General features: G+C 53.1%; 1 protein-coding gene and 1 pseudogene across 8 annotated transcripts in view; one reads left to right on the forward strand and one right to left on the reverse strand.

Annotated features, from left to right (window-relative positions):
• The window catches only part of DEPDC5 (DEP domain containing 5, GATOR1 subcomplex subunit), a 62,215-nt gene extending 37,349 nt beyond the window's left edge, over positions 1–24,866 (forward strand). For 5 of the 8 annotated variants that reach the window (XM_070399484.1, XM_070399486.1, XM_070399489.1 and 2 more), the window contains 14 exons: positions 1,018–1,237; positions 1,782–1,915; positions 5,563–5,674; positions 8,645–8,710; positions 11,679–11,833; positions 13,308–13,385; positions 13,871–14,003; positions 14,747–14,855; positions 15,818–16,042; positions 18,928–19,097; positions 19,689–19,860; positions 21,627–21,687; positions 23,470–23,552; positions 23,700–24,866. In XM_070399484.1, the coding sequence (XP_070255585.1) occupies positions 1,018–1,237; positions 1,782–1,915; positions 5,563–5,674; positions 8,645–8,710; positions 11,679–11,833; positions 13,308–13,385; positions 13,871–14,003; positions 14,747–14,855; positions 15,818–16,042; positions 18,928–19,097; positions 19,689–19,860; positions 21,627–21,687; positions 23,470–23,552; positions 23,700–23,992 (2,011 nt within the window). In that variant the 3' untranslated portion in view covers positions 23,993–24,866. The remainder of the gene's footprint in view (positions 1–1,017; positions 1,238–1,781; positions 1,916–5,562; positions 5,675–8,644; positions 8,711–11,678; positions 11,834–13,307; positions 13,386–13,870; positions 14,004–14,746; positions 14,856–15,817; positions 16,043–18,927; positions 19,098–19,688; positions 19,861–21,626; positions 21,688–23,469; positions 23,553–23,699) is intronic. The other 3 variants (XM_070399487.1, XM_070399488.1, XM_070399491.1) reach the window with 1 other exon arrangement.
• On the reverse strand, positions 22,340–22,465 carry LOC138998201 (U4 spliceosomal RNA; annotated as a pseudogene).
• Positions 24,867–25,525: the final 659 nt, after the last annotated feature.

The following is a 25,525-nucleotide window of genomic DNA, read 5'->3' on the forward strand; positions in this document are numbered from 1 at the left end:
TTATTTTATTATTATTTTTTTTTTTTAATCTTTATTGTTGAAAGTGTTACATATGTCCCTCTTTTCCCCCCATTGACCCTTCCAGCCCGCCCCAGGCCTTCACCACCCTATTGTCTGTGTCCGTGGGTTATGCAAGTATGCATACAAGTTCTTTGGGTGTATCCATATTTTAACACTTCCGGCCTTTGATTACAAAATGATGTCGGTTTTAGAAGAACCTGGAAGAACAAAAGCACGTCTGCATTTGGGTTAAAAACTCAATGATGGGATGGATGGTGGTGATGGTTGCACAACCGCGGGAATGTGCTTAATGCCACCAGAATGGACACGTAACGGTCATTAAATTGGTAGACTTTGCTATGTAGATTTTACCACCTAAAGACAAACAGCCAGAAAACTTGGTGGTGGAATGTCAGTGCAGGTCATGTTCTCTTAACGTTTTCCTGCCCACTTTGTGGTGCTTTGCTGTTAATTTTCTGTGTGATTTATGACTGCGGGGATTTAAAAGCCACAACTCCCCCAGGCCGGGTGCACAGAAGCATCCTGGCATCTCTGGGAACAATAAGCAAATGCAATCTTCCAGTTCCTCCTCCTGAGCTTGTGTTTTTGTGGGTTTTTTACATTTTTATTTTGTTATTATTTTAAAATATATTTTTATGGATTTCAGAGAGGAAGGGGGAGGGAGAGAGAGATAGAAACATCAATGATAAGACAGATTCATTGATCAGCTGCCTCCTGCACACTCCACACTGGGGATCGAGCCTGCAACCCGGGCATGTGCCCTGACCAGGAATCGAACCGTGACCTTGAGGTCGATTCTTTTGTTTTTTCAGAATTTATTTTTTAATTATCTTTGGCATACAGCCAGCTTGTGTTGGGAGTGAAGCCCCCTGAATTGTGGCACATCATGGGGAGAGGGTCCCTAACACATCAACTTCGGGGAGAGGGTTGAGATGGTGCTTTCATGATCTACTTTTTCTCACCACCACCCCCTTTTCTTCCTTGGCTCCTCCACAGCTTAATCGAGTCTCTGAAGTTCTGGAGGACCCGCTTCCTGCTGCTGCCCGCCTGTGTCACTGCCACCAAGCGCATCACGGAGGGCGAAGCCCACTGCGACATCTATGGGGACCGGCCCCGGGCCGACGAGGAGGAGTGGCAGCTGCTGGATGGCTTTATCCGCTTCGTGGAGGGCCTGAACCGCATCCGCCGGCGCCACCGCTCAGATCGCATGATGCGGGTGAGGGTTCCGGGGCCCCTTGGGGACGCGACGCTTGGTCTGGGATTTGGGAACCTTCTCCTCCTTTCTCGGGGACCCCTCCAGGAGACTCCAGGAGATTCCAGGATATGGAATAGTTTCCGTCACTCAAAAAAAATCTCCCTCATGCCACCCTGTGTAACAGGGGTGGGGAGCGTCCAGCCCACAGGCAGTATAAGGCCCTCAAAATCATTTGGTCGGGCCCTGCCAAGGCATTAGAAGTTCATTAAATGTTCGACCAAATCGAGCGGGCTAATTTTTAAGTTGATAATTTTGTGTGGCCCTCGAATGATGTTGAAAATATTCACATGGCCCACCCCTACTTTATAGCCACCTTCTCCCTTCATCTCTCATTCCTGGCAGCCAGTGGCCTGTTCTCCATCACTACGCTTTTCGTCTTTTCCAAATGTTCTATGAATGGAATCACACAATATGTGACCCTTCGGGGCTGCCTTCTCTCCCTCAGCATCATGCCTCCACTGAGGGGCCCCTGGGGCTGATGCCTTGTCTTCTTTCTCTGCTTCAGAAAGGGGCCGCCATGAAAGGCTTACAGATGGCGGGGCCCATTTCCACGCACTCCCTCGAGGCGGCCGGCCCCCCGGTTGGGAAGAAGGGAACCTCGGCCCTGTCTGCCCTGTTGGAGATGGAGGCCAGCCAGAAGTAAGTGCCTGGGCGGAGAGAGGCCACAGCTACACTTAGTGGCCCAGAGAGGGGTTTTGGTTTTGTTTGGTTGGTTGATTTTTTTTGTTTGTTTTGTTTTCTTTTTAGTAGAATTTATTCTGTAGAACAGTTTTAGGTTCAAAGAAAAATTGAGTGCAAGGTCCAGGGATTTCCCATACACACAAATGGGGAATCTCTGTACCCACATATACGATACATATCTTCCCCCATTCATCAGCATCCCCCACCAGAGTGGTACAGTTATTACGACTGATGAAGCTACATCGACACATAGTCACCCAAAGGCCATAGTTCATCTACCTCAGGGTTTTCTCGTGGTGTACATTCTGTGGGTTTAGACAAGTTTAGGATTACATGTCACATGACAGAGCAGTTCCTGTGCCCCCTTAACTCTCCCAGCCAGGCCAGGGAGCCTCGGAGCTTCCCGGCGTACTCTTCCAGGCCGCCCCTGGTTCGCTCATCTTCTCTCGACTACTCTGTGCGCTGAGGACAGAGGCTGTGTGCTGTGCCTGGCACGTAGTAGGTGGACAATAGACGTGAATGATGGAGAAAGGGATGCAAGGGTCCCTGGACGCGATGTTATGGGGGACTAGACCATGTGTGTCTGGTGTGAGGGTCCCAGCAGGAGCCCGCATCCATTCAGCTTTCAGGAAGTGACATGGAGTGAGGATGAGGCCGAGTGGGAGATGCCATTACAGAGGCTGCGTGGGAAGTTGGGTTCAGGCTGTCCTTACCTTAGCCAGAGCGATCCTTTAAAAGGCCTTTTATTTTCATGGAAAATTTCAGACAGATTAAAAAAAATAGACAGGCTGGTATAATAACTCCCCATTTGCCCATCACCCAGCTTCACTGGTTATCATCTCATGGCCAATCTCTTTCATTTATTTCCCACTTGCTCTCATCTTCCTTTTTAACTTCTTATTCAATCCCACACACGTATCCCTTCCTCTGTAACATTTCAGTATGTCTCTGAGAAATAAGTACTCTTTCTTAAGCAAAGCAAAACAAAACTGCGAAACCATCATTTACCTAAAAAGTTACAGCAATCCTTTAACATCATGAAATAGCCCTTCAGTGTCTTTGCCGGAAGTGGTGTTTTCAGAGCTGAGCCCCACGTATAGGAAGGCCCAGTGGGTGGACCCAGGAGGCAGGGGCCCATGGATGGGCTCTCACTGGTCCAGGCGAGAATGCAGAGGTGGAGGGAGGGTGATGGTGACATGGGAAGGAAGGGATCCAGGTGGGGACGTGGAGAACATAGCAGGCTGATGGGAAGCAAATCAGAGGAAGAGAGTTGGGAGGGGCTGGGCTCATGACTGAGGGGTCCTCTTCCAAAAATACCTTCATGTGCCCAAGGAGAGACCCCAGGACCCTGCCTGGCAGGTTCTCCCTGCAACTAGTCGTAGGCCTTTCCTGCTGGAAAAAAGAACAAGGAGCATATGTTGCTGGGAAGGGTGTGAAGCTGGGGGTGGGGGGGTCTTATTTTAATTTGTCAGTGAGTCACCATTCAGGACGCTCCAAGGAGCCTGCTTCTGCTCAGCCTGGAAGAGGAAGGATGGCTTGTGGGGGGAGGAGGGGTCCTGTGTGAGGGGCGAGACTCAGCTAGCCCCAGAGCAAGAGGCAGGACAGAGAGGCGAGACCCGCGCCTTCCCGAGGACTGTTCTGTGACGTGGTGCGTTCTCTCAGTGCTGGAGGCAGAACAGAGGGAGCAGACCTTCGTACAGTGTTTGCTCACACAGCGTTTTTCATTTGTGTGCTTTTTTAATTTCCTGCCCCAAGCTGACCCAACTTTGTTTATTATGAAAAAGAATTTTTTAAATATAATTTTTGAATTGATTTCAGGGAGGAAGGAAGAGGGAGAGGGAGAGAGACAGAAACATCAGTGATGAGAGAGAATCATGGATCAGCAGCCTCCTGCACATCCCACACTGGGGATCGAGCCCTCCACCCGGGCATGTGCCCTGACCAGGAATCGAACCGTGACCTCCTGGTTCATAGGTCGATGCTCAACCACTGAGCCACCACAGCCAGGCATGAAAAATAATTTTTAAATGTCCCCTGTAGTCCTGCCATCCCAGCATAACTGTGCTTATTTCTTCCACTTCCCTCCTGTCTTTCTCGGAGGCGTGTCCATTCAGTCAGGCCCTCCTGGAAGGCGGCGGCCCCGGGGATCTTGGCCTTGGGGCCGTGAGCAGCGTGGCCATGAGCCGTCTGGGCAGGAGGTACCCAGCAGCAGGCTTCGCTGCTCCTGTAGATGAGGACAATGATGACAGCTGGGTCCAAGCAGAGACCCCCCACATGGCGGCTGTTACTGCCTTGGTGCCGCCCTCCCGGCAGAAGGCCGTGTGCCCCTACGCATGTTCTCACGTATGTACGTGCACAATACGTGTGACTGGTCATTTTGTGGCAGCCCCGCCCCCTGAGCCATTAGACAAGGAGCCTCCAGGGGCAAGGACAGGGTCCCTGGATCCCTGATTGCTAGTCCACGGGCCGGACGGCAGCTCAGTAAATGGGGGTTGACATGGGCGTCTGTGGGTAGCCAAGACTTCCTGGCCCTGCTCTCCCGGCCGTGGCCTACCCAAGGGAATGTCACAGTGTGTGACTGCGTGTGAGGCTCAGAAGAAACCACACGGTGGAGGGGCGGGGGGGGGGGCGTGTGGCGGGAGGAGGAAGACAGTGATGCGAGGGGACAAGGGAAGGAACCCAGCACTTGTTCCGTTTTTCCTGTAAGAACTGCACCCCAGAGTAGCAAGTCATTGGTGTGGGGAAGTTTTCTTTTTCTCAATATTCCAGGGAATAGCTGGGGACGGATGATAGCACATCACATGTGTGGGCTCTAATGGACGCGTAGATCAGCAGAGATGATCAGCGGCAACTGCCGTCACCAGAGAGGGACGAGGGGTCTCCAGACAGAAGCACGCACGCGTAGGGAGGAGGCTGGCCCTTGAACGTCCATCTGCCCACGCCTGTCATCATTGTCTCTCGGCCTCAGGAAGCGCAGGCCCAGAGGAACGGGATGCGCAGTGAAGGGTGCCATCGGCTCTCCCAGGCTGTCCGCTTACAGGACACGCGAGCTGCTTTCTTCAACAGATAAACGGCAGTGCTAAGAGTGATAAGGCGTTTATAGCTTGAAAGAGACTTAAGAGACACAGCGTATTGCAGTGTAGGGACCTTAGTTGAATCCTGTTTTGAACAAACAAACTGCCAAGAAATTTTTGAAGGTGATTGGAGAAATATTTGATATTAGAAAACCTTAAAGAAAAGTTTTTGAGCCCTGACTGGTGTTTCTCAGTGGTTAGAGCATCGGCCTGCGCACCGGAGGGTCATGGGTTCGATTCCTGGTCAAGGGCGCATACCTGGGTTGAAGGTTTGATCACCTCAGTCAGGGAGTGTGGGGGAGGCAACCAGCCGAAGTGTCTCTCTCACATCGATGTTTCTCTCTGTCTCTCCCTCTCCCTTCCACTCCCTCTAAAAATCAATGGAAAAAAAATCCTTGAGTGAGGATTAAAAAAATAACAACAAAAAAACAAAGATGAAAGCAACAGCGCTGTCTTCGTGTCATCTTAGCTCCCGCGGGTCCTTCCTCGGGGGGCTCTGAGCAAGCCACGGGCATGTGTTTGTCCTTCCAGGTGCCTGGGAGAGCAGCAGGCAGCTGTGCACAGTGGCAAGAGCTCCGCCCAGCCCGCCGAGAGCAGCAGCAGCGTTGCCATGACTCCCACCTACGTGGACAGCCCGAGAAAGGTAAAGGGGGCCACTCCAGCAGGGAACGGGCGACCCAATGGGCAGGGTGGGGTCTAGGACTGGCGTGCTGAGGACTCGAGGCGGTCTGCCCTGCGTTGCACCCTTTGCAGCATGACTACTTTTACTGAGGAACTTTCCTGCTCAGAACTGTAAGGAGGCTGGCTGCTCGATAAAGGCAGATGGAAAGCAGTCGGGCTAAACGGTACTGGTCACGGCCCAGGGCCTGGCTTGAGCCTTGGAATTGGCCATCTGGTTGGCCTGTAGCCACCTCTCCGGCTCCCCCGGAGGGCAGGTAGGAAGCTCCTGAAGCATCTGCCATGCGTTCACTGTTTTTCTTTTTCTTTTTTTAAAATTATCTACAAGTAAAGGTCCAGGATGAGAGAGCTCACTCTTTGATAATGAAATTCCCATCAGTTTGCTTAGACTCCTGAAAACAACAACCACAAAAAAACACACCTGAGACTGGGGCCTCTGAGCAGAATAGGAGGCACAGCAGAGGGGCGGGAACTGTAGGTCGGGCTTCGCACACCTTTAAGATCAGTAGCCTTGGCTCTGTCCACGCCTCTGGGAAATCCAGACCCTGAGATCATCTGGTATGGAGGTGAGCCGATCAGATGTCCTTTTATCTGATCTCCATTAAGAAGAAACGAAAGAGATTTAATAGATGTATTTTCTTTACAAAATTGTGGTCAAATTGTATATCCACCTTGGTATTTATTTATTTTACTTCCCTGTCATGAACATTTGCCCATATCATTATTTTTCCAAAGAATTATTTTTAAAAATAATGATAGAATATTTCATCAGATGGATGGCCCTTCATTTATAATTTACTTTTTTCATCTGGTTTTAAAAACAACTTTTGAAAATCCTTCCATACATTTTTATAATTATTCTACCATTATCAATAATACTGCAGATAGCATCTTTGCAGATAATTATTTGACCGCATTGCTGATTATTTTTTTAGGATAAATTACTAGCATTAGACTATAAGGATGGAGGGATTAAAATCTGAGAAAAAGTATAAATGAGTCTATAGGCAGCTTGTGAAATCTGCAGATCAGGGGTTGGCAAACCTTGAGGAATACAGGCTTTGTGGGCCAAGAGGCAAGTTCAAGGCTTTTGCATAGGTACTTCCATAAGCAGTTACAACCCTCTCGTAGCTCACAGGCTGTGATAAGCCAGTGGCTGGATGTGGCCTGCAGGCTGTAGTTTGCTGTGACTTCAGGTGCAGTTCTAAGGACAGTCTGTGCGTAAGGAATGACCTGTGGGTCAAGGAAAAGCTTTTCACCCATCCTCACTTGCATGTATATACATCTCAGCAGTATCAGCACCTCTGCTTCTGTATGTTCTGGCAGAGAAGGGACCCGGATGGAACAAGGAGAATCCCAAAGTACCCTCGCTTTGACCTCTGCTCATTGCCATCTGTGAGGATTAGAAAGAGTACCAGGGACAGGCCTGAAAGGTAGAGAAATTATAGAGCCACCGGCATTCAGGCTAAAATGTGGCAACAACCCAATATTCGAATGCTATTTAGAACACTCTCCTACTCTTCCAACTGAACACTAAAATCCAGACGGATGGCCACCCGTCATGCCCTGTGTGGATTCCCGGGTCGTCAAGGAGAAGCACAGGTGTGATGCGATGGCCAGCGCGAAGAGCCCTGGCTGACATGCTCAGAACCGCCTGGCGATGTCTCCAGGCAGCGTCTGGGTTGGGATGCGTGGAAGGGGACCCGAGGTTGCATCTCCACAGGCGTGTGTTTTCATGGTCGGTTCCCTGGTTTCCAGTGGCCTGTGGGAAATGTCGGCAGTATTGATCAAACACAGCCAGGCAGTTCAGTGACTCTGCTGACAGGATCGAAGGAAGGTCGTAGGAAAGCAGAGGCCTTCAGATCTATCGCGTGTCAGTGATAATGCATCCAAAGTAAAAACATGTTGACAGGACGAGAGAGGCCTTCTTAGCCATAAGAAAGGTGGAAGGAGGGGTCATTGGAAAAGTCCTCCATGTCATTTTTAAAAAATATATTTTTATTGTTTCAGAGAGGAAGGGAGAGGGAGAGAGAGAGAAACATCAATGATGAGAGAGAACCATTGGTCGGCTGCCTCCTGCACGCCCCACACTGGCGATGAAGCCCGCAACCCGGGCTCAATTGAACCATGACCTCCTGGTTCATAGGTTGACGCTCAACCACTGAGCCACACTGCCTGGACTTCTGTGTCATTTTTGTTTCAAATACATGGCAACCTGAGGCCCACAGGGACAGGCGGGGCGAGGAAGGCGGTTTCAGAAGCTCCCCCCAGTGCCTGTGCATCCGACATTATGACATTGTCTCACAGGCTGTGGAGGAGAAAGGATTGCTGCCCCTTTATCCCCTGTTTGCTCAGAAAATGAAGCAAGAACTTTTCCTGCATGGAACCCTCTTCTCCCATCTGGCTGCCATGTTTAGGGAGCGACAGACTTGAAAGCCTCAAGCCCTGAGTATCTCTCCAAGAGGCCTGCTGGTCACCCAGGCTGGTGGGAGGCCAAGAAGTGACCCCTGAAGCGCCTTCCCTACCTCCCCCTCCAAGCTGCTCTCCGGCCTCCCCTTCCCCCTGGGCATAGGCCTGAAGGGAGCTGAGAGCTATGTGGGAGGGCGCAAGCATCCGAGCCGGGCTCCCAGGAGGCCCCAGGGAGCTTGGACCCACCTTCTAAGCCAGGTGCTCGCTCCCACGTGACGGGATGCTCTGCCCAAGAAGGTGCGAGTCCTGCTTGTGCTTTGCATTTGGATATTTTCTTCCCTGGTGGATCTCTCCCCCCCATTCTCTTCATGAGCCCTGTTTCTCTCCTTCCCTCCTTGTTTTCGTTTTTTGTTTTTCTTCCGTCCCCCGCTCCTCCCCCTGATGGCTCACCACGGGTCCACATTCCGTTCCTTCGCTCTCTTGCACCTGCTGCCGCCACTGCCTCCTCCTCCTCCTCTGACTCCAGGACGGGGCCTTCTTTATGGAGTTTGTCCGCAGTCCGCGCACAGCGTCGTCTGCCTTCTACTCGCAGGTCAGTCAAACCCTGCAGCCCACGCACGCCTGCCCGGTCAGCAGAAGCCTTCTGCTCGGCTCAGGACAGATGGGATGGGACCTCGGCTGAGATTCAAGGGCAGCTGACATTGAATTTGGTCTCCGAGGCGTCCATTCCCATCCGAGGTTTGGGCCAGGGCAGAGGGGGATGGAAATGATGGATGTCAGAGACCAAATGGTCGCATCAGTGCTGACTCACGCTTCCTGCCTCTGCCTCTCTGTGCCACAGAGTTGCCACCGATTCTTCGCCAAGTGGCAGCCTCTTCCCTTTGAGGTGTTTTTGTCCATATAATACAAGCAGCATGAGCGATGCCTGCTTAAGGGCTGAACGCTTATTTTTTTCCCTCCTAATACAACCAGAGAAGTCTGTAACCGTGGGGTGAGAAGCGGGAAGTGGTGGAAACCAGCAGACATTTACTAACAGGCGTGTGCTGTCAGAGGCTAACGTGTGCGGCCTGGGCAGCTCGTCCGGCCGCTGGATTCCCTGAACACGTTTGTCAAAGGAAGGGTTTGGGCCAGATCTCCAAGGGCCTCCCCAGCCTTAACATGCTTCAGTGGCTATCTGCTACGACATAGCACCATCTCACTCATCCTCACGCCGTCACCGGTGCGTTCGGTAGAAGTGTTAGGGCCAGTTTACAAATGGGAAAATGGAGAGGCCAAGAAGTTGTACTTTGCACAGCATGGTGCCGACCTGGGCTTTAAATCCAGGACCAACAGGCTTGACCCGTGACCCCCCTGCCCTGTAGTCAACTTTAGCAATGACTGTCCTGACAGGTCCTAGGTGACGATGAACGGGGCTCCCAGTCCTTTACCACGACCCCTGAGTGTGTGAAATCGGCTTAGTTACAGAGACTTGAGAGAGCTGAGGAGGCTTATGCGGAGCAGGGCAAGCTAAGGAGGATGGGACTTGAGAGTTTAAGGGTGGAGGTTAAGGGAGCCTTACTGGATAGAAGTCAGAAAACCAGCATTAAGTACCTACTCTGCCATCTACTATGCAATGGACTCTGCAAATATGATCTTCCCAACAGGGTGTGAGGTGCAGGGATTATCACCCCACTTTCCAGATGAGGACACTGAGGCTTAAGGATGTTAGCTGGTCAGGAGGCATACAGCTGGCGAGTAGTTGAGCCCCTGCACCATTCTGCCCACCAGTCTGTGTGGTCTGCACCTACCTCTTCCCAGTGAGCTGCTCAACTCGGGGCAAATCCCTGCTGGGATCTCTGAGTCCTCATCCAGAATCTGTGATCTCTGAGTGTGGGCGGCATGCTGCATTTTTGGTTTAAAACAGACTCAGGTCGGACTTCTTAAACTTTTGCTTTCTAACAAGAGACCCTCTTGGACTTAGATTAGAATTTAACGTGAGAAAAAGCAATCCCTAGCCGGTTTGGCTCAGTGGCTAGAGCGTTGGCCTGCGGACTGAAGGGTCCCAGGTTTGATTACCGTCAAGGGCACATGCCTGGGTTGCAGGCTTGATCCCCAGTGGGGGGCATGTAGGAGTCAGCCGATCAATGATTCTCTTTCATCATTGATGTTTCTATCTCTCTCTCCCTCTCCCTTCTTCTCTGAAATAAAAAAATATATATACTTTTAAAAGATCAACATATCTGGAATAAGAGAATTGTGTTATAAATCCCGTAATAGTCCGCACAGCTTCACATGGTAGAATTCATCAGTAGAACAAAAGTGGGTGAGTTCCCACAATTGGAAATTACAGAGTTGAGAGCTTAGGAGGACACATGAAAAAATTTATATCTCCCACCAGGTATGTTGTTAAGAAGACATATAACTTATTAGAAAATTATCTCTACTCAAATCAGATACTTACACAAAATTAAATTGCATTTTATTTATGTTTCATTTCTGTGTTAAATATACATAAAATCTGCTTGCTTTGTTTTCTTTAGAAATTTTTTACTTTTATTGATTTCAGAGAGGAAGGGAGAGGAGAGAGAGAAAGATAGAAAGATTGAAAGATGAACATAGAGCAGGCATCAGGGAATGGGCAAACTTGGCCCACCATCTGCTTTTATGAATAAAGTTTTATTGGAACAAAGCCATGTCCATTTGTTTACGTTGTCTACGGCTGCTTCTGTGCCTCTCCATGCAGAGTTGAGTAGTTGCCGCAAGCCCTGTATGGCCCACAAAGCCTAAAATATTTAGTCTGGTCCTTTCCAGAAAATGTTTGCCAATTTCTGATGAAGAGGATAACCCCTTAACCTCATCTCCACTGAAATGAAACGCAGGAATTAGGTAAATTTTGGAGACATCCTTCCCTTTAGGCTGGTGGGGCAGTTCTCAGGGGCAGTAGATAAGAGGGAACCCATTACCGGGATCCAGAAGGCATCACGGAAGAGCCACGCTTTTGTGCCTGAGAGCTGGGTCGAGTCCTCCGTTCGCTTCTAATTTAGAATGACAGTGCGGTACCCGTTCCTAAGCCTTGCTGGTTAGAAGCAGATGGGGATTGGTAATAGCAAGTTGCCTCTTGCTGCCTTTCTCCGTGTGCTTATGGTGCTGGCAGAGTCTATGTGTTTTTGGTGTGTTTTCCCCCCAAACCGAGAGCCAAATGGTTCTTTCAGAATGAGGGGCAATTTTGCCTCCCAAGGTACATTTGGTACTATCTGGAGACATTTTTATTCATGACAACTGGGCTGGGGGAGATAATGAGAGCAGTGTTACTGGCATCTAGTGGGTAGGAGCTGGGGATGCTGCTCTATGTTCCACACAGGACAGCCCCCACAACAGACTTATCTGTCCCCAAGTGGCAGTAGTGTCAAGGTTGAGACACCCTGACTTAGCAGGAGTAATTTGTGCAGCATCTAACAACATAGCTGATGATATAAAGCTTCATTTTAGAAGTGCTCCTAGTCCCCTTAAAAAAAGAAAGAAAAGAAAAGAACCATAAATGTAAATAGCCTTAAAGGATTTCTTTTTTTTTTAACGTACAGGTGTCTGTGGACCAGACGGCCGTCCCGGGGTTGGACGGCACCAGCTTGGGGGTAAGCACAGGCCAGTCCGCGGACAGAGGCAACAGCCAGACCTTCGGGAGCTCCCAGAACTCGGGGGAGCAGAGCTTCACCTCCTCGAACCCCAATGACAGCAGGTGAGACTCTTCCTGGGTGGTGGGATGGTCCGCCTGCAGAGGCTGCGGAGGCTGGGCGGCCAGAGTCCCGACTCCCAGTCCATTCTTACCAGACCTGTGCTGGGCTGATGCCCTGCGCCCTGCCTTGCTCACAGGAGAGCTCAGAGGTCCCCGCGGAGGATCATACATGCAGGGTGGGTTTCGGGGAGGGGGCTCTGAGCCAGTCAGTCCTGTTCCAAGTGGGTCTGTGCCGCTGGAGGAAATGCACGGGTAGTGAATGGGTCCCCCTCTGTAGCCAGATAGGGACACACTGTTCCCAATCCTGAGCATCCAGAGGGAACAGAAGCCGCTCGGACCTCATTTGCTTGGGGAAGCGGCCCACACCCCAGCTTGTTATACCGCTGGCAGATCAGAGGAACTTCTTTTTGATTTCCTTTGTTGCATAATCGCTCCCTAGCCATCTGCCCAGGCTGTTCCTGCCGCCTTCCTGGGCTGACGGTGCAGCCCTGGGCTGCGTGGCCTGAGAAACTGCCTCTTGCACCCGTTCCCCGAGAGAGAAGGGCCCCGGGCAGCCTGCCTGGCCAGTGCTGTCAGAAGCACTCCATTGCCTTCATGTTGCACGTGCAGGGCCGGGCTTCCCATGTCTCACGCACGCAGCCCGTTCACTGTGGCCAGTGGAGGATCAGTTCAGAGGCGCAAGCAGGCCTGGGTGTGCCTCGTCTCTGTCGCCTCCCAGGCTCATCCCCATCGAGCCTGGCTCTGGCCTGGGAGGGTCGGAGGGGCTGCCTGGTTCCTAGGGACGGAGTGCATGTCCCTGCCTGGTTCCTAGGGACGGAGTGCATGTCCCTGCCTGGTTCCTAGGGATGGAGTGCATGTCCCTGCCTGGTTCCTAGGGATGGAGTGCATGTCCCTGCTTCCTCCTTGCTTGCGAGACCAGGGGCGCAGGTTTCTTCTGCTTTTGAAAGGAAAGAGGAACTGGGGGTGTGTAGGCTGGAGACAAGGAGACCAACATTGACAGAATCAGGATCAGTGAATGGAAATAGAACAGGTTCCATTTCGTGGTAAAGAACTTGCTAGCAGCTGGTACGCCACGGGGAGGTGGGCTTCCTCGGAGAAGCTGAGTTCTGCGCTCGCACGGGTGGGACCGCCTCCTGTCCGAGCCTGGGAGTGGGGACTCGGGGTGCTGGGTTCAGTCCCCATTCAGCGTGGGTATGGGAGGCACCCCTTCTCCTCTCTATAAAATCAACAAAACGTATTTTTTAAAAAATAAGCAAGTGTGGACATAAAATCACTTGGAATTCTTTTTGTTTTTTAATGTATACACTTTGGAAGTAGGAACCTCCCCCCCTTCCCGTAAGATAACCCCAGGATGTAGCGATCCAGAATTTTCTGGGTCACCTTTAATGTCAGTGCTGTCCAAGGTCCCCGCTCTGTAAGAAGGACGGTTCCTCAGGTCCCGGCTCTGGCCCTGCTGACCAGGCGCTCTGTGTCCCAGCTCTCAGCAGGTGCTGGCAAGCTCCTTGACGTCGGCCTCCACCCTGGCCGAGATCCTGGAAGCCATGAAGCACCCCTCGTAAGTGCTGGGCGCGTGTGTGAGCGCCGGGGCGGGAGGGTCCGCAGGCCCAAGCCGGGCCCTGCTCCGGCAGTGCAGTTTGGTGGGGTCCTACCTGACTTGGTTGCTCACTAGCTGTGAGACCTTGGGCGAGTCCCTTGACCTCTCTGGTCTCTGAGACCTACCTTGTTTGTAAAATGGGACAATAGAAGTCCCAGGTTGGATGTAAGGATTAAATAGAATAGTTACGTAGCTCACCTCGTCTCGTACCTGACGAGTATATTCTCTAAATGTCGGGTCCTTTTTGCTTTCTCTTCTCCTTTTCCCCCTTTCACACCATTTTTTGTTCTGTCCTGGGGTTTCTCTGGGTCTAGAAATAGTGGAGAGCAGTTGCTCACGCCAGATAGTAAGCGCTTTAGCGCGAGTCCCTTCTTCACCATCTTCTCTTTCCGCTGTTGCCATGGTGTGCACGCGCCCTGCTCCCTGCGCGCTGCGTTGGAACTCAGGACAGGCGTCCAGCTGCTCTCGGAACAGAAGGGCCTCTCACCCTCCTGCTTCATCAGCGCGGAGGTGGTACACTGGCTGGTGAACAACGTGGAGGGCGTCCAGACGCCGGCCATGGCCATCGACATCATGCAGGTGAGACAGCCCGGGCGGGGCCGCAGAACCATCTGCTTAGGCCCGGGAAGCCAGAGCCCGTCTCTAAAGGGGCCGCCCTTTCCAGCAGCGAGGTCTGGGGTGGGGAGGGTGAGGGTCTGCTTTTAATAAGTGTGAGGACTGTCTGGAATTGAGGAAGGAGCTTGTCTTGCTTTGAAAGACACGACTTAAAAATCTGGCTGAGCCCGGCCGGCAGGGCTCAGTGGTTGAGCGTTGACCTAGGAACCAGGAGGTCATGGCTCGATTCCCGGTCAGGACACATGCCCGGGTTGTGGGCTCAGTCCCCAGTGGGGGGCATGCAGGAGGCAGCCGATCAATGATTCTCTCTCATCATTGATGTTTCTATCTCCCTCTCCCTCTCCCTTCCTCTCGGAAATCAATAAAAATATATTTAGAAGTCCAATGTGCTATCCATTGCGCTACCGAGCCCGCTAATAAAAATATATTTTAAAAAAAGATCTGATGTCAGTATAGTAAAATATTAACTTCGTTGAAGTCGGGTTTTCTTTATGTTTGAAATATTTGATGATGTTAAAATACACATTTGTACTTTATAGCATTGTCTGCACCAGGCACAGTACTTCGCAGGGTGCAGCTGTGGCTGATGGGGTGGAGGGTACGGTCTCCTGGGGCCCTGTCATTCCCTCCACCCCGCCCTGTACGGGGGCTGCGCCTCTCACATGTCCCTCTGCGGGAATTTCAGAGTTTCACTGTCTCTCCCTCAGAAAATGCTGGAGGAGCAGCTCATCACGCACGCGTCTGGCGAAGTCTGGCGGACCTTCATCTATGGCTTCTATTTCTACAAGATAGTCATGGACAGAGAGCCCGACCGAGGTCAGAGACGCGGAACGCTGGGGCCACGGGGCCGGTGCTTTGCCCGGTGACTTCCTCTCTCAAATGGCGCTGCTGCCGGAGCTTCTTGGGTCACTTGGTTTCCCAAGTTGTGCCAGGCCTGTCAGCTTCCCTGAGCGTTCGTGTTTAATTTAAGCATAGCTGGAGTGACGCGGGTTTCTTAAAGCTACAGGACGTTCTTGGTGGGAACAGGGTGAATGGAAGATAACCCTCCCGGAGGGGAAGGGACCTGGCGTGAGCAAATTCCCGCGGGCCATGTTTTGGTAGCTGCTTTGATTAGAGCGCCCCCACCCAGTGCAGGTGGGTCTGAGGATGACATGATGGGCTCGAACCTGCATGTCGGACAGCACTTTCTCCTCGCTGGGCCTGCAGGCTCCATTTCTTCCCCCAGGAAGACCATCAAGACCTAACATATTTCCCAAGATATGTTTTATATGTTTGTTTGCGGGTTTTTTAATGAGGAAAAGTGATCCCCAAGAGGATAGCAATCCCAGCCGGTCAGAGCTGGCTCGCACAGCACCGGAGGCAGCCAGGATGCAGACAGGCAGCTGTGGTCCCCTGGCGCACAGGGCTGTGTGACTCCCGTCCTGCAGACAAGGCGTCCGGCCATGGGTCTCAGGAATCGTGCATCCGATAAAGCGGCCTGTGCCGCTCTTCCCCAGGGATGGGTCAGAGAGATCAGGCAGGCCGTCTCCCTTGTAGCCGCTAGTGTGCCCCGGCCACCTCTTCCCTTCATTTCTGAGTGTGACCCATTGTACCTTCAAGCTGAAGAAATGCCGGTCAAAGTGAACAATTTCTTAAGGGGACTCTTACAGTGTGGCCTTTTGTGTCTTGCTGCTTCTGCTCAGCGTGATGTGCTTATGGCTCACCCGTGTTGTAGCGTGTGTCCGTAAGAAAACAGGCCTTCGTGCCCAAGGCGCTTTCTCTCCCTTCTGCTTCCCCAGTGGCCGTGCAGCAGCCCACCACCTGGCACACGCCCGCGGTGGACGACTTCGCCAGCTTCCAGCGCAAGTGGTTTGAGGTGGCCTTCGTGGCCGAAGAGCTCTTACACTCGGAGATCCCGGCCTTCCTCCTGCCCTGGCTGCCCAGCCGGCCGGCCTCCTACGCGAGCAGGCACAGCTCCTTCAGCCGCAGCTTCGGAGGACGGAGCCAGGCCGCTGCGCTCTTGGGTAGGTGCCCGACCCACATAGGGCCTGGCGGTGCGCTGGCGGGTGGCTGAGGCAGTGGCCACCAGCCGAGGGGACGAGGCCTGGGAACCGGGATCGAAGCCGCCGTAGCGGTCACGCTGGCCATTCGGTCTGTGGGCACTGCAGGCCCTGCGCTGGCTTCTGCGAGTGGGTCGAGCTCATTATTGTCCCGACCAACAAACAGTGTTCATCAGCGTCCCGCTCTCCCCAAGGTCACGTTCAGAGACAGAGGCACAATGAGCCACTTTAAATAAGTATTGGATGGTGTACGGTGATACTTTCTTTTCCTGAGAGCTGAGAGAAGCAAGAGAGATTCCCAGAGAACCCGACCCCGTGCCAGAAGCCCAAGCGTCACTCTCACAGGGCGCGCCCCTCAGACCAGCACAGAGAGCTCTTTGCTCTTACAAGCTTGGCGACAGTCGCTCAGGATCGCCCAGGTTAGAGGCAGAAAATCAGGGGCGCTGACAGCAGCAAGTGTACAAACGCGTTGTAGGAATCTGTTTTGTAAAACATTCGTTAGATTTGGGCTCCTTTTAGGTGGGGAGTAACTAGCAGTTATTTGAAGAACGTCTTTTCCTTTAAAGTGCTCGATAAAAGGGCTTCTTCTGATGTGAGTCCCTCGTGCGGAATGTGCAAAACCAGAGAGCAGGGGCCTCGACCTCAGCACTGTGGATATTGGGGTCCAGATCATTCTGTGTGTGGGGGGTGGGGGCGCTGTCCTGTGCCTCGTAGTTTGCTTAGCCTCTCAGACCTCTACCCACTGGATGCCAGTGGCACCGCCCACTGGCAAAACGTCTCCAGACATTGCCCCCAGTTGGGATTGGCTGCCTGGGAGGGAACTGAAGATTCCAGGAAGGAGCCAAGATTGGGGAGCTCAGCAAACCGGGGAGGCCCACCTCCCTCTGCAGGTGTCAGGCCGGGCGAGGGTGTTTTCAGAGCTGGTGGGAGGAGTGAGCCACAGCCCAAAGCAAGTGCTGTCCTCTGCCCTCGCGGCCCTGGGCTGCTCTAGTGCTTTCCGTGGGTGATGCGGCTGCTCTAGCCCTGCCCCGCCCCAGGCGGTGCCGTGCGATGACAGCCGGCGTGCTCTGGTTTCTAGATCACTCATGAGGCGGCACTGCAGCAGGCAGACAGTTACCTCATTTACTCCTCCTCCCGTGCCGGAGCGAGGCTGTGATTTATGTTGCAGAGTTTGTGACACTGAGGCTCAGGGAGGGGAAGGAATTTGCCCCAGGCTCTGCTTCTATGCAGTGTTAGGACTGGCGTGTTTTCTCCACCGTCTGAGCCCGACCATACTGCACCACGGCCTCAGGAAGACAAGAGTCAGAGCAGGTCAGGGCTGGAGGGATTTGTGTGCCAGTTTCAATGAAACTTTTAGCATCAGAGCCACTGAATTCTTTCGCCTTAAGTATCGTAGCCAGCTAAGCAGTGTCCGTGGGATCCTGGCCAGGCCTCGAGGTGACCATGGGTGAGCGGGAGGCTTACACTGGGAGGAAGGGTTACCAGGAACAGGAGGAGAGAGGATGATTACAAGCGAGGTGGCCAGAGGAGAAGGCACGCAGGGAGGCTGTGACTCATCCACGTTTCATTGATCAGAGCTCTCCTCTGTGGCTGCGTAGGATTTCTGAGCAGGAGACCCAGGGAGGATGAGCAAGTTGGATACTAACCTGGAATTTTTGAGTAACACACGGTTGATGAAACAGGGCATTCGGCCTCATGATGAGGTTTCTTGAGGCAAGATTATAGAACTGTTGCCTTTCGGGGTGGAGACCAGAAAAGGGAGACTTGCCCTGGACTGTGATGTGGTTTGGATGGCTGGTCCAGTTGTGTCCCTTCGTGGGTCACTGGGATCAGAAGGTCAGGGGTTCAGCCGGCGGAGGCTCTGACTCTGATCTTGGCCGAGACATTTTCCCTCCTTGGCTGCTGTTTCCTCAACTATAAATGCAGGGGCGGGATTAGATTGGGGGAGGTAAACTGTGGCTTACCTGCTCAAATCTGTTTATTTGTTTGTTTTATAATACATTTTCTTTTTTTAAAATATATTTTTATTGATTTCAGAGAGGAAGGGAGAGGGAGAGAGAGTTAGAAACATCAAATGATGAAAGAATCATTGATCAGCTGCCTCCTGCACACCCCCTACTGGGGATCGAGCCCACAACCTGGGCATGTGCCCTTGACTGGAATTGAACCGGGACCCTTCAGTCCACAGGCCGATGCTCTATCCACTGAGCCAAATCAACCAGCGCATAAATTTTATTTTTAGAGCACTTTTAGGCTCGAAGCAAAATTGAGCACAAAGTAGACTTCCTATATGCTCCCTGTCCCAACACAAACACAGCCTCCTCCACTATCAACATCTCGCACCAGAGTGGGATGGTTGTTATAATCGATGAACCTTCATTGACATTATCATCACCCAAAGTCTGTGGTTTGCATTAGGGTTCACTCTTGATGGTGTACATTTTATGGGTCTTGACAAACGTATGACGACATGTATTCACCATTGTAGTATCATACAGAGCAGTTTCACTGCCCTAAAAATCCATCTGTTTTTGTAAATAAAATCTACGTTTACGTCATGCCTGTGGCTGCTTTTGCACTATAATGGCAGACCTGAGCCATTGAAACAGTCTCTATATGAGACCGCATAGCCTGCAAAACCTAAAGTATTTATCTGGACCTTTACAGAAGTTTGCAACCCCTGGACTAGATGATTTCCAGGAAGCTTCTAGAATCTTCCCAGAAGCTTCTAGAATCTGCGATTTTTCTCTTAGATGATTCTGCAGTTTCCTATCTGGGTGTTTATTCTTCCTCCTCATCCCCTCCTCCTTCTCCCTCTCTCTTGGGGCCCCTCCTCTGCGCGGACATAGCTGCCACCGTCCCGGAGCAGAGGACTGTGACGCTGGACGTGGACGTGAACAACCGAACAGACCGGCTGGAGTGGTGCAGCTGCTATTACCATGGCAACTTCTCCCTGAACGCGGCCTTCGAGATCAAGCTGCACTGGATGGCGGTGACCGCCGCGGTCCTCTTCGAGATGGTGAGCATCTCCTCTCCTTGCAGATGGGGCCCTGGCTCGCTGTGCAGAGGGCTCAGTGGGTGCTTAGTAGCAAATCATGTCACTTCAAGAAATACATCTTTTTATTGATTTCCGAGAGGAAGGGAGAGGGAGAGATAGAAACGTCAGTGATGAGAGAGAATCATCGATCGGTTGCCTCCTGAACACCCCCTATTGGGGTTCGAGCCCACCACCCAGGCATGTGCCCTGACCGGGAAGCAAACCAGCAACCTCTTGGTTCCTGGGTTGATACCCAACCACTGAGTCACACAGGCCAGGTGAGAAGGGTTTTTAGAGGCAAGAAATAGCTCTCTCCAGTCTCCTCCTCCCCAAAGAAACACCGGCATTGCAGATGCATGGGCTGCCGGGAGGAACTGTGCGTAGCTCACAATTGCGAGTATTCGTCAGGAGGTGAGACTGCGTTTTCCTGCCCGGGACTGGTTGGGAGCCAGCGATCACCAACATGCCCGTCAGCGTGCGTGACGCCACCTGGCAGCTTCGCTCCCCGAGCAGTGTTTCCTCTCGTCCGCACCAGGCGGGGGTGACACTGTTTGTGTCTGTGTTTTCCACCAGGTCCAAGGGTGGCATCGCAAAGCCACCTCCTGCGGCTTTTTGCTGGTCCCGGTTCTGGAGGGTCCCTTTGCGCTGCCCAGTTACCTGTACGGCGACCCGCTTCGAGCCCAGCTCTTCATCCCGCTCAACGTCAGCTGTCTGCTCAAGGAGGGCAGCGAGCACCTGTTCGATAGTAAGAGATGCTCCCCTCGGGGCTTCCGGCTCCTTGAGTAAGACCAGACCCCTCTTCCCCCCAAGGACACCTCTGGGGAGCTAACCCACGTAGGAGATAGAAACATCGATAATGAGAGAGAATCATGGATCGGCAGCCTCCTGCACGCCCCACACTGGGGATCGAGCCCACAACCTGGGCATGTGCCCTGACCGTGAATCTAATCGTGACCTCTTGGTTCATAGGTCGATGCTCAACCACTGAGCCACACCAGCGGGGCTATAAAGCACTCTTTACACACACACACACACACACACACACACACACACTTGTGTGACCTCACAGTGTGGCTGAGGGAGGACCATTTTTGCAGTTCGGAAATGCCTAATGTGTGTGTATCTGACTATTTTAAGCCAGGCACCGCCTCATGGTGCTGTTTTTCATGTGTTGAGGGGACAGAGAGATGGTCCCTGCCCCGTCCGAGCCTCCTCTGGGGTTTTCCACCTTCACGGTGATAGCACAGGATAGCGCAAGGGGCTGGCATCGGGGGACATTTTTTGTGTGAGCTGATGGTTTTCTCTGCCACTCATAACCCTGTCATCAAGACCAGCCGCCTCTGTGGGTTGCCATGGTTACAGCTGAACGAAAGGAGTCCTAGCTTCAAGGAATAAGGGCTTGAGTCTAAAATTCGATTTTCTTGCTTCTGTGCTGGTTCTTTTCCAGTTGTCGCCCCTTCTGATAACAGTGAATTCAAACCCTTAAAAACCCGACAGGAATCTGCTGTGTGTGTGTTTTCCTATTAAAGCCAAAGCCTTTTTCTCCCTTGCTCTCCCGTTGCCCAGAATCCTCAGGTCTGTCCTAGATAGAAGAGTCCAAGTGGGAAGGAGTGACGAGGCCACTGCAGGCACCCGGGCCTTGGGGATGTCCGTGGCACCTCCGTCCTGAGAGCGGCCCTGGCCCCTGGCCTGCTGCTGTGGGACAGGCTCTCAGCCCCCCTCTCGCCCCTCTTGGTCCTCAAGGCAGCCCCGCAGGAGGAGCAGGAGGAGCGGGGCTGGAACAACAAAGTGGGCAGTGGGGAAGGGTATGTCCCCGCCCCTCCCCAGACGATCACTTTTCCAAAATTATTTTTATATTAATTTGCTTCCATTTCCCCACCCAGCTTATAATATTGCCTTTCCTCATAGGGAAATGGAAGGTGGTCCTTAGAGGCAGATAACATGCATTTCTTTTTTATTTTTTTGTTAATCCTCACCCAAGGATATTTTTCCATTGATTTTTAGAGAGAGTGGAAGAGAGAGGGACAGACAGAGGAAACATCGATGTAAGAGAAATACATTGATTGGTTGCCTCCTGGGCCCTTGACCGGGATCGAACCCGGGATCCTTTGGTCTGCAGGCTCTATCCATTGAGCAACACTGGCCAGAGCCCTTAAAGCTCCTCTCCTTTTTGCACTGGGACATCATGCTCCTTTCCGCTGCTGACACAGGAGGTCATTGGAATGAGTCCTGGCAGCTCACACTGGCTCCTAAGGGCTCACGTTCGTCCCCTCTCTAGATCCTGATGGAACGCAGGGGAGGGGATGGTGAGAATGTGTGGCTGTCGCTTTCTTTGGCGCGTCCCCCCTTGGGGTAGAGGCTGGTCTCTCCGGAGGCAGGGCGGGTGGAAAAGCTGAGCCTGTGACCAAGGGGGAGGCATTGCCAAGAGCAGAGAAGGGCTCAGAAGGCCAGACCCCGGCCAGTCGCGTACCTTAGGGTCACAGCCGAGCATTTACTCCTTTTCCCTTTCAGGCTTTGAACCGGAAACGTACTGGGACCGCATGCACCTCTTCCAGGAAGCCATTGCGCACAGGTTCGTCCCTTCGAAAGAGAGAATGGCAGGGAGGCCCTCGCGTTCGTCTGGAATAGCAGTTCCCAGAGCGAAGCCCCGTTTGTTTCATTTCTGGGGAAGCAGGGCTGGCCCCCCAATGTCACATGCGCTGCTTATCTCTGCTCGGACCCCGGCCTTGGTTTCAAAGCTCCTCTCCAGTTCCCGTGGCTGTTGTTTTCAGACCTGATTTCCGTCGCCTTCCAGTTGAGGGGAGAGCAGAGCCCCCTCCTTAGCCTCCAACAAGACCTGAGACAGGCTATCCAGGAGATAACAGGAGACGAAAAACTGGAATTTGTCAAGAGTCCCTTGACACATGCCGAAAAGACAGTCAGTGCTTAAGCAGCGATAGAAGAGTCAGTAGGCATTTCCTGGCACTTCAGCTGTGTTCCAGGGAAAGCCTTCCCCAGGCTCGGCTGTTCATCCCGGGGATAGTCAGTGAGGGGGCCAAGGACCATGTGGTTAAATTGCCTTTTTTAAAAAATATGTATTTTTTTTATTGATTTCAGAAAGGGAGGGAGAGGGAGAGAGATACAGAAACGTCAGTGATGAGAGAGAATCATGGATCGGCTGCCTCCGGCACATCCCACACTGGGGATCGAGCACGAAACCCGGCATGTGCCCTGACCAGGAATGGAACTGTGACCTCCAGGCTCATAGGTTGATGCTCAACCACTGAGCCATGCATTTTTTTTTTTCCAAATAGCAATAATCACACCTCGGGTAAACCTCATTGGTTACGATACTGCCAGTGCGCAAAGCTTAGGTTACCTTTTTAAAATGGAAGCTCCTTCCTGGTGACTTAAGGAAGAGATGAGGCAAGAATCTGGCTCAGGCTGATCTACACCGAGGAAATGAAGGACTTGATTAGAAGTAGAGAGGAAGAGAGGAAAACCCAGGCCCCGCCTGCACCTGATGGAATCAGCCTGCGGGCGATGGGCTTGCGGGGCGTGTTAGCCGGTCCATGTGTGTGCAGATCTGACTAATGTAGAGGCTACCACACAGCACCTCCCTGAGGAACTTGGTCCAGGAGAGGAGAGAGGCCTTTTACCTCCTGGAGTTCTGCCCGTGTCCCCGCCTGCGTTACATAAAGCGTCGGGCTCAGGGCAGGAGCCACATCTATTAATATGTCCTTTGCAGCACTTAGCAGGTAGAGCTGTGACAAATGGGCTTCACGAAATAGAAAAACCAGGAATAGAACAAGCCGGAGACAGAAGCCGGAAGGAACAGCCGTGCATGAAAAACGGCCCCTCCTGCCCATTCCAGACGGCAGGGAAGCAGAGCCCGGACTGGTGGTCCTCGCTTCTAAGAACAGAATTTCAATTAAGATACTTCATTTCCCTTCCGGGCCTTTAATGAGCACCTACTATGTGCTTAGTGTGGGAGACGAGGAAGGGAGAGAGGTGTGGCTACGGTATAGAAAGATCAGGACCGTTTTCTGGAGGGCTTGACAGCCCCGAGGATGTGGTGGGCACCGTGGGAAGGTCTGATGGGACGGCTGGGGGTGCCAGGTGCAGGGGATGAGGAAGAGGGTGGTGGGAGGGGGCTTTCAGCCACCCGGGGGTGAACGGAGGCTGGGCGGGAGGAGGTCCGGTGAGCCGTGGGAGAGGTAGAGATTGAGACGCAGCCGGGACAGATGGAAGCAGCCTCCATGTTCCGTCTTGAAGGAGACCTTTCCAGACCCTGTTAGCCCAGCCTGTCGGAGTCCTGTTAGCCCCTGGTCCCGTGAGAGGCCCTACTCAGTGCGTCTTCCTGTCTTTCCCTTAGGTTTGGGTTTGTGCAAGATAAATATTCCGCGTCTGCTTTTAACTTCCCAGCTGAGAACAAGCCTCAGTACATCCATGTCACAGGTGAGGCGCTCTGGAGAGAAGGGGGGAGGGGGTGGGCCCCATGCACAGGGTCTGCATCCGCCTGTGGTTGCAGAACCGCCCAGCCAACCCCGACCCCGCCCGGGACACCGCCTGTGGCTGCAACCCAGCCCCCTCCCCTACTTCCAGGCACCGTGTTCCTGCAGCTGCCCTACTCCAAGCGCAAGTTCTCGGGGCAGCAGCGCCGGCGGCGCAACTCCACCAGCTCCGCCAACCAGAACATGTTCTGCGAGGAGCGGATCGGCTACAACTGGGCCTACAACACCATGCTGACCAAGACCTGGCGCTCCAGTGCCACGGGCGACGAGAAGTTCGCCGACCGGCTGCTGAGGGACTTCACCGACTTCTGCGTCAACCGCGACAACCGGCTGGTCACGTTCTGGGCGAGCTGCCTGGAGAAGATGCATGCCAGCGCCCCCTGAGACGGGCGGCGTGGGTCAGAGGATGGGAGGATGCCCGTCTGCTACTGATATGCAACGGGATCAGCCAGGCTCTGGGCGTCGATGGCAGTTTGCCACCATCAGTGGGCGGGGGCCGCCGCCGCTTCCCCCGTGTTCTTCCGCTCGAGGAGAAGGATTCTGGAAGCAGCTAGCGCCCGCCCAGAGCAGGTGGGAGGCCCAGATGGCCCGTGGGAAGGGAACAGGCAGCCCCCAGGAGTGTCCTCAGAGGGGGTGGCTCCTCCGAGAGTCCCCTCCTGCACCCCCCGGGGACTCTTCAGAGCAGGATCCACACTTCCCACTAGGAGTGCGCACAGGATGTAAGATAATGTTGTGAAATAGTGTACATAGGCTCACACCGACTGTACATACCTGTACATAGCAGCAGTGGAGTAAAGTGCCCCGCGCGCCATCCCTGGCCCCAGCCTGGTTTCTGTGCCGTCTTAAAGCACCCCCCACCTTTCCAGGCCCCTGGTACCTGCTGGGGGAGCACCAGGGGCTGGCCAGGGTTCTCACTGGGGGCGACTTTGACCCCTGTCTGAGAAACATTTGGCAATATCTGTCCTAACAGTCCGCAGTGCTACTGGCATCTGATGGGTGCTTCCCAACACCCTGCATTGCCCAGGGTGGCTCCTGCAGCAAAGAATTGCCCAGCCCCGGCCCCCAGCCAGGCACCATGGCTCAGTGGTTGAGCATTGACCCATGAACCAGGAGGCCACGGTTCGATTCCCAGTCAAGGCACATGCCTGGGTTGTGGGCTCGATCCCCAGTGTGGGGCGTGCAGGAGGCAGCCAATCGATGATTCTCTCTCATCATTGACGTTTCTATCTCTCCTTCTCCCTTCCTCTCTCTGAAATCAATAAAAATATATTTTTTAAAAAAAGGAGTGGGAGAAAGAAGCCCATTGTGAGTGGTTTCCGGCACTGGGAAGGAGGGAGGGCAGGCTGGGGGCCTGGCTCCCTGCACAGCGATGAGGGCCAAGGCCACAGACCCTCCGGTCCCCAGTCACCGCACTGGCCTCCGAGGGCGGTTGGCACAGGAGGACAGGAGCGCTCCGGGCTGGTCTGACACAGGAAGCGTCTCACCTCAAAGCAGAAGTGAAACGGGGCACACTTCCCCTCGCAGGAGGCGCGTCGGACCGGCCGCTCGCCACCGTCTCCTGCAGGAACGGCTGGGGTCTGAGGTTGGGGGTTGACAGAAGCCGGGCTGGTCTGGGGACCCACCCATGTCTGCCTCCCACCACACATCCTGGGCAGCATCTGGTCACACACGCCTCCTTGGCTGGCATCCCTGTGGTTGGAAGATACCATTTCTGTCGGGTTTTGTGATGCAGACTCTCAGGGAAATGGCCCTTTTTACATCCCCTGCTCCCAGTGGAGTCGTGGCCAGCCCGTCACTACAAGATAAAGGTTCACGTACGGTTTATGCTCTCATTCATTGTTCTCCCATCAACTATATATTCAGAGCAATCTACGTACAGGTCCATGAGGAAGAAGGGCTGTGAACACGAATGTGCAC

This window comes from Myotis yumanensis, unplaced genomic scaffold (genome assembly GCF_028538775.1).
Source record: "Myotis yumanensis isolate MYYU_CA2020_CCGP unplaced genomic scaffold, mMyoYum1.0.hap1 SCAF_19, whole genome shotgun sequence".
Taxonomy (NCBI): domain Eukaryota; kingdom Metazoa; phylum Chordata; class Mammalia; order Chiroptera; family Vespertilionidae; genus Myotis; species Myotis yumanensis.